Source organism: Bison bison, unplaced genomic scaffold (assembly GCF_000754665.1).
Source record: "Bison bison bison isolate TAMUID 2011002044 unplaced genomic scaffold, Bison_UMD1.0 scf7180017864376, whole genome shotgun sequence".
Taxonomy (NCBI): domain Eukaryota; kingdom Metazoa; phylum Chordata; class Mammalia; order Artiodactyla; family Bovidae; genus Bison; species Bison bison.
Window position 1 is genome coordinate 7,476,068 of NW_011494948.1, and position 7,697 is coordinate 7,483,764.

General features: G+C 38.1%; 1 protein-coding gene across 13 annotated transcripts in view; it reads right to left on the minus strand.

Moving 5' to 3' along the window:
* MPDZ (multiple PDZ domain protein) overlaps positions 1–7,697 on the minus strand; it is a 162,762-nt gene that overhangs the window by 96,259 nt on the left and 58,806 nt on the right. For 11 of the 13 annotated variants that reach the window (XM_010857011.1, XM_010856999.1, XM_010857005.1 and 8 more), the window contains 3 exons: positions 6,226–6,406; positions 5,309–5,398; positions 1,749–1,846 (listed from right to left, as the gene is read on the minus strand). In XM_010857011.1, coding sequence (XP_010855313.1) covers positions 1,749–1,846; positions 5,309–5,398; positions 6,226–6,406 — 369 coding nt within the window. The remainder of the gene's footprint in view (positions 1–1,748; positions 1,847–5,308; positions 5,399–6,225; positions 6,407–7,697) is intronic. The other 2 variants (XM_010857000.1, XM_010857003.1) reach the window with 2 other exon arrangements.

The window sequence follows — 7,697 nt, forward strand, 5'->3', positions numbered from 1 at the left end:
TGAACCTCAGCAGTCTGAACCCATGGCCCAGGCTCTGGACCGTACACTGTATCAAGGGGACAACACTTGTCTTTAAAAGTGAATCAAAGCTTAAAACAGGAGAGTAAACTTTTTATTTTCTACTGTTACTCTAAATAACGAAGAACATTAGGAAATCACTATTTTTACAGACAGTGCAATCACTATAATATTAAAATCAGAAAGTATACTAAAGACAATCTGCTTTATCCCCTTTATAGTTAAGGGAACTGAGCGATAGAGAGACTGAGAAAAATACTGTTTAATTATAAAAGATCTTTTTCAAATCTTAATGATAATGAGCACAGTTAATACTGGAAGCTGCATTATCTGAGTTTTAAATCTGTTGTTGACAAAATCCTTCAATTCCTTATTTAGGTTATCACTTCCTCCATGCAGCCATCCATGTCCCCAAATACATCTATCAATGCTTTTCTCTACTACCCCACTCCTCCTATTACTTCATTTGTGCAGTGTAACTACATAGGAAGCAACTGTAAATCCAGACCTGTCATATTTTCCTGTGTTTGATAAGGGCCTATAAACAGCTTAGCCCTTTCTGACTTATAATAAATTTTCAACCTTGATACATTACTGGAAGTGCCACCAAAATAACATGTAGACAAAGGGCAGTTGAAAGTCCACTCTCCGTTCTGACCTCTGTGAGGAGTGGCTAGTGAAAGCGTCCTCTTACCACTCAAGAATGACCCAAAGGAGTGCAGTCTCAGCTGTGCGTGCCAGCCATGTTAACCCCACCCCACAGAGGAGCCTCCCGACTTTCGTTTCATGCTAAACTAACCATAATTAAGCTGGACTTTGTTGTATTCTTTCTTGACTCAATTTAAAATGGTAGTCACAGCTGTACTTACTCAAATCTTATTTGATACAAATTGATTAAAAAAAAAACTTTTTAATGAGGATTAAAAGAAACACTGAGAATACTGCTTGACACAAAATACTCAGTAAATGTTATTTTTATTAATATTATATGTAATTATCTCTTGGGTTTTATCACCTTTAATCTAGAGCTACTTGAACATCATAAGCAATACCAAAATTTTTACCTAACCAAGTACTTTATTGTTCCTTTTGAAATTCCTGAAATTTGCTGGTACATACCTAAAGATTCATAATCAATGTCCACTTCATTAAAACACTTTTTAGAATAGCAGATTACAATAGGTATGCAAGTCATTAAATAAACATGAAATGGTTCACTATGGCCTAAGTAAAATGAAAAAAGCATGCAGACTAAAAACCCTCAAGAAGAGTAAGAGCATAAGAATGATAAAGAGTAAATAGGAAAAAGTTCTTTTTACAATTCTGTACTAAGTCATGATGATTTTTGTTTTATTTTCAAGTAAATTCTGTCATTCTATACATATTATTTCCATAAATGCCAGGAATGAGAATCAGAAAAACTCTTCCTTTTACCTATATAATATACACTACAACCAGAAATAGTGATGAATTATAAGTTCTAAAACTTCCATTCCATGTACTTTAGCACCTTGGTTATTCACTATCCAACTTTCTCCAATTTGAATTTTTTAATATCTGAATAAGCACATATAGGTCTTTGAAAAAAACCCTGGTGTTTGCAACTTCTCTAGGACTATTTACAATAGACATCTTTGACTATTTATAATAGTCACCTTTATTACTGTCAGAAACTCCCCGCTCAAATACAGTTCACAAGTTAGGAAGTTGGGGAGGGGAAGCTAACGTACCACAATTTCATAATTAATCCCCATAATCCTTTGCCACTTGGTCAGCAGGGCAGCTTCCTGTTGTTGAGCATCTTCTATTTCTTCTCCCTCAGCTGACACTAATGGAAGAGTAGACACAATTAGTGACATACTACAAAAATCTCCATGTTTCAATATTCTGTACCAGAGACACAGGATGAGAACCTGTCTGTCATACTGTTAGGTAGGAAGTTAGGCATAAGCAATGAGGGTGGCCCGGCTGAAAAGGATGCAAGCTGATCTCTAAAGCCCATCCTAGACACACCCAGGGGAGCTCACAAATATGCTACAAAATAACCACAGATTTGTCCAACTCGGGCACATGCGCCCAAGGCACACTAACCACAGGGGCTCCTCCAGGAAACCTTGAGGTAGCTAGGAAGGAGCCCACTAAGGGTCCATAAATCCACACACACACACACACACACACACACACATCTGACAAAAGAATGAATTATGGGAAGGCGTAAACAACATATCCTGCTGTTATATAACTTGCAGTTGTCAACAGGCTTTGAGAGGGTGCCCATTTGCATTCACTTTCACTAACCAGTGGTGAGTACAAGCCCTATTTTGCATTTTGCACAGGGCATAACCAAAAGGAGGAGACAGAAAGTATAAAAAGGGGGACACCAAGAGGACTCAGAAGGAGGATGACAACTCCTTTGGGGTCGGCCTGCTCCCATGTCTTCGGAGTGTCTGTCTGATAAAAGATCTGTCTGCTTGAGCTGAACTGAGCTGTAACTGTCTGTTGTTCTAAACCCTTCAGTCCGTCATACCAAATTTTTGTTGAAATGATACAAGAACTGAGGAAGAACCGACATAACAATAATAAGTTTGACTCTTCTCCTAATATATGATTTACTCTTATTTCTCTATACATTTTAACAGTTCACTTTAGAACTGTATATTCCAACACTATTCTCTTTTAAGAGATATCTTTTAGGTCTTCGCTGTATTTCAATTAAAGTATCCATATATTATCTAACTTTTATTTGAAAGAATAAGGACTCTAAGTAGCTCTAGGATTCACTTGATGGCCCTCTAGTGCCTATTAAAACACTATGCTGCCTTCTATGTTAATCTCTTTCATTTTCATTTGGTTCTACACAGTACAGAAGGGAACATGCTATGACTCAGAAAAAAACAAACAAAAGAAATTAACAAATAATATATGCAACTCCATGTACTCCATGTACAATGAGAAAATATAAATAAAAAATAAGAAACAAATGGGAAATGTAGATTAAATTAAAACCCTATAATAGGAATCATACTAATTGGTTGGGAAAAAAAAGGAAAGTGAAATCTATTTTGTGAAGAAAGTCACAAAATAATTATGTAAACAATACTGAATTAAAACAAAATAAACTGGTTGAGGATAATTTTCAAGTCATAGTCAAGGATTTCCTATGCCATCATATTTCTCACTCATAAATGCTATCTTTTAAAAAAATCTTTACAAGGCACTACTCCCTAAATTAGATTTTCAACATCACTTTTAGCATTCAATTCTCAAATTTAAAGAGTATTCTAAAGTTCAGATGTCTCATTAACTGCCTGCTTGTTAGTGGAATGAATGGGCTTTCACTCCAGGCCTATTCAGGTTTTTTATGCTTTAAATTAATAATATTCAGCTTTCTCCTTGAGAAACTAGAAACAGTAAACTATGTATTTCTTTAAAAATCTGGAGACTAGCTGCCCAAAATAAGTATTTTTCTCTTCAAAAGCATATTCATTGCTGAGAGGATACATGTGCAGGAGTGAACACAAATTATAGGAAACCTTTCAACCTGATGAGAGTTAAAAACAGGAGGGTCAGTTCAGTCCCACCTCCTCCCATAACCCATTTCTCTGATTCTGCAGTGGTTATGCAAGTGAGCAGTGATTCAAGGAGGGTGAGATTCTGAATAAAGAAAGTAGGAATCTGTAAGCTAATAATAAAAGATGTGTATTCATTCAATCAATCTACAGTCACAAAAACCCTCCATGTTCCCCCTTCCCCAAATGCCCCAAGATGAGATTCCAGGCATACTTAAAAAAACCTGAAAGTCCAATTCTGATGTTACTGAAAAGTCAAATGACTTGCCCAGGTTCACACAATGAGTTGAATTTCTGTGGAAGAGGCAACGATATCATATCCCTTGTCTGAGGACCAGCACTTGAGTAGAGGCACTAGAATCATTTAGATATTTTTTCCTTTATTTTAAAAAGATTGTGGGACTCCTGATCCCAAGTCTAGATCCTCTCACTCTCAACGCACATCACCGAAGTAAAACAGACAGTTGAGCCTTTAAGGCCCTCCACTACACTCACTCCATCTACTATCTCGAGTTTCATGCTTTGAAACATTTTTTATCCTTTTCCAGAAACTGTGGTGCTAGAGAAGACTCTTGAGAGCACCTTGGACAGCAACGAGTCAATCCTAAAGGAAATTAACCCTGAATATTCATTGGAAGGACTGATGCTGAAGCTCCAATACTTTGACCACCTGATGCAAAGGGCCAACTCATTGGAAAAGACCCTAATGCTGGGAAAGATTGGGGGCAGGATGATAAAGAGGCAACAGAGGATGAGATGGTTGGATGGCATCGACTCAATGGACATGAGTTTGAGCAAACTACAAGAGATAGTGAAGGACAGGGAAACTGGCATGCTACAGTCTATGTGGTCACAGAGTCGGACATGAAAGAGCGACTGAACAACAAAGTTCTTGCGATATTCACTTTATCCTAAATAATTCCTACACTTACTAGTGTAAAAATTGCAGACTGTGATTAACACCTGAGAATCCTACTCACTCTTGGGATATCACTGTGAAAACAAATATTCACTTAAACCAAAAAAGTTAAATCACAATTTTCAGCAAGAAAAATACTTAACAATGAAGGAGCAAATATTTTAATGAACTGCAGTGCTTTGATATAACTATTTAGTGAAGGGCAGAATTCCCATAAGGAAATCTGTCTTGGGCTTCATTCAGTGGATTTAGTATGCCAAACACCTAAAGCAATATGACAGGTAAAGGAAGCATGGACCACCCAGCCCAGAAAGATGGCAGCAACATGTTGACATAATCATGTATAACAATGCTGCCTTAAAATTTCTTTAAGCAGTGTGAAAAAAATTTGGAGAAAAAGCCTGCAAAATAGTCATACTTTCATTTAAGAGTTTATACTTTAAAGATTCATTTTTTATGTTTATTTTTTAAATGCTTTAACCCTTTACTGTTGCTTGTTCAGTAAGAGACATATTGGTTCTATCTTAAGAAATAAGGGGAATGAAATAAAACCATGTAGGTAACAGAATGATTTCTAAAGGTTCTAGTTTTTAAAAAACGAAGAAGACTGATTCAGCAAGAAAATCGGCCAGTTATAAATAAACAATTTTAAACAACTAGAGCACTTAATCACATCTCTAAACAAGGATTTAACACTCTTTTTTGAAAGCTATTTTTCTAATAATTTATAATATATCCATAGAGGTTGAACCACATCTGTAAAAGTCATTTCTCTAAAAAAAGTAATAAATATCATAATAACCTGGCTCCATGTGTTTACCTTCTTCTTCAATTGGTAATATGCTGGTGTTTCTCCTCAGAGATAAAGAATCTTCATCTTCTTGATAATTATCTTAAAGATAAGAAGATTTTAGCACTTGGGCCTGTAATATAATCAAGCAACTTGACTTTTTCAAACTCCACTTTATTTGAACACCTAGGTGAGAGCTAACTTTTTGTATCTAAAGTTTTCAACAATCATAGGTACTTACAGGAAAGTTCTCCTGCTAATGGAACAAAGAGGTGATAAAATTCCCCTGGGATTTGCCTCCCTGTTTCCTGGTCTGCAATTAGTAGTGTGTGGAATAAATGGTCAACAGTTTGAGAAATGAAACACACTTTCAAACCAGCAGCCTGACTTCTACGAATAAATGCTTACATCAGAGGGCTACGCGGGAATTTTGGTAATTTTCAGAGATGTTCATGTACAAACACTTATGAATGACATTTCTAAATGTGGAAATGAGGGTCTCACGGTCTACTGACCGAGCTAGTCAAGCCTAGACACTGACTTAAAGCGGATTCCTTCGAGAAAAGGCTGGGCAATTTGGAAACATTACAGGGCTCACATACATAATCTAGGCAGAACAAACTTCCCCCTAAAGAGAAAATGTATCAATGACACCCCAAAGTAAGGCAAAAGCAGAAAGGGAAATGACTGTACATGATTCTAAATGAGAAGTGGTAACTGAGAAAACAGGACAGAAATCTGCTTTATTCAGAAGCTGTTTCTACAGTTAACAGACAAATCCCTGGTTGCAGTTAATCCCCATTGTATTAAAATCCCTTTTTACTTGGTTCCTAATGAATAGTCACAACAAAGATGTTATTTAAATAATTTCAGAATTAGAAAAAAACTGATATGAGTCCAACCGAAAAATCAGACTCACGTGTCCTCACCTTTGCTAACATTTGCATTAACAGGAGACAAAACTGCGTCTTTTGTGACGTCCTCCCGTGACGCCAGTTCAGCATCCTGCTTAGTTCTTCTCATTAGCGTCAGGTGCACAGTCTGCCCCGTGTGTCGCAGCACCTCCACTGCTTGTTGATTGGTAAAACCCTGAAGGTTTGTGCCATCTACCTACGGTATGGTTAGAACAAGACATGGTAAAAATAAAAGGATACCAACCCATGAGACACGTGGTTACTGCTGGTCAGTGAGAACAGAATTAGGAATGAGTACTCCCCTAGTTAGGGAACGGGCTAACACCTGTTTGGGGACCAGTACTGGCTCAGATGCACTGGAATCACACAGGGGTGTTTCATTTGTTTTAATATAAGTGATGGAGTCTCTTTTCTAGAAATTGTAAGCCAGCGGGTCTCAGGGTAAGGCCCAGGATTCTCTATCTCTTAAAATATTCTTCTATATTTCTCAGATCAGATCAGATCATTCGCTCAGTCGTGTCCGACTCTTTGCGACCCCATGAAGCGCAGCACGCCAGGCCTCCCTGTCTATCACCAACTCCCGGAGTTCACTCAGACTCACGTCCATCGAGTCGGTGGTGCCATCCAGCCATCTCATCCTCTGTTGTCCCCTTCTCCTCCTGCCCCCAAACCCTCCCAGCATCAGAGTCTTTTCCAATGAGTCAACTCTTCGCATGAGGTGGCCAAAGTACTGGAGTTTCAGCTTTAGCATCATTCCTTCCAAAGAAATCCCAGGGCTGATCTCCTTCAGAATGGACTGGTTGGATCTCCTTGCAGTCCAAGGGACTCTCAAGAGTCTTCTCCAACACCACAGTTCAAAAGCATCAATTTTTCAGCGCTCAGCCTTCTTCACAGTCCAACTCTCACATTCATACATGACCACAGGAAAAACCATAGCCTTGACTAGACGAATCTTTGTTGGCAAAGTAATGTCTCTGCTTTTGAATATGCTATCTAGGTTGGTCATAACTTTCCTTCCAAGAAGTAAGCATCTTTTAATTTCATGGCTGCAGTCACCAATCTGCAGTGATTTTGGAGCCCAGAAACACAAAGTCTGACACTGTTTCCACTGTTTCCCCATCTATTTCCCATGAAGTGATGGGACCGGATGCCATGATCTTCATTTTCTGAATGTTGAGCTTTAAGCCAACTTTTTCACTCTCCACTTTCACTTTCATCAAGAGGCTTTGAGTTCCTCTTCACTTTCTGCCATAAGGGTGGTGTCATCTGCATATCTGAGGTTTATTGATATTTCTCCCGGCAATCTTGATTCCAGCTTGTGTTTCTTTCAGTCCAGCGTTTCTCCTGATGTACTCTGCATATAAGTCAAATAAACAGGGTGACAATAAACAGCCTTGACGAACTCCTTTTCCTATTTGGAACCAGTCTGTTGTTCCATGTCCAGTTCTAACTGTTGCTTCCTGATCTGCATACAGATTTCTCAAGAG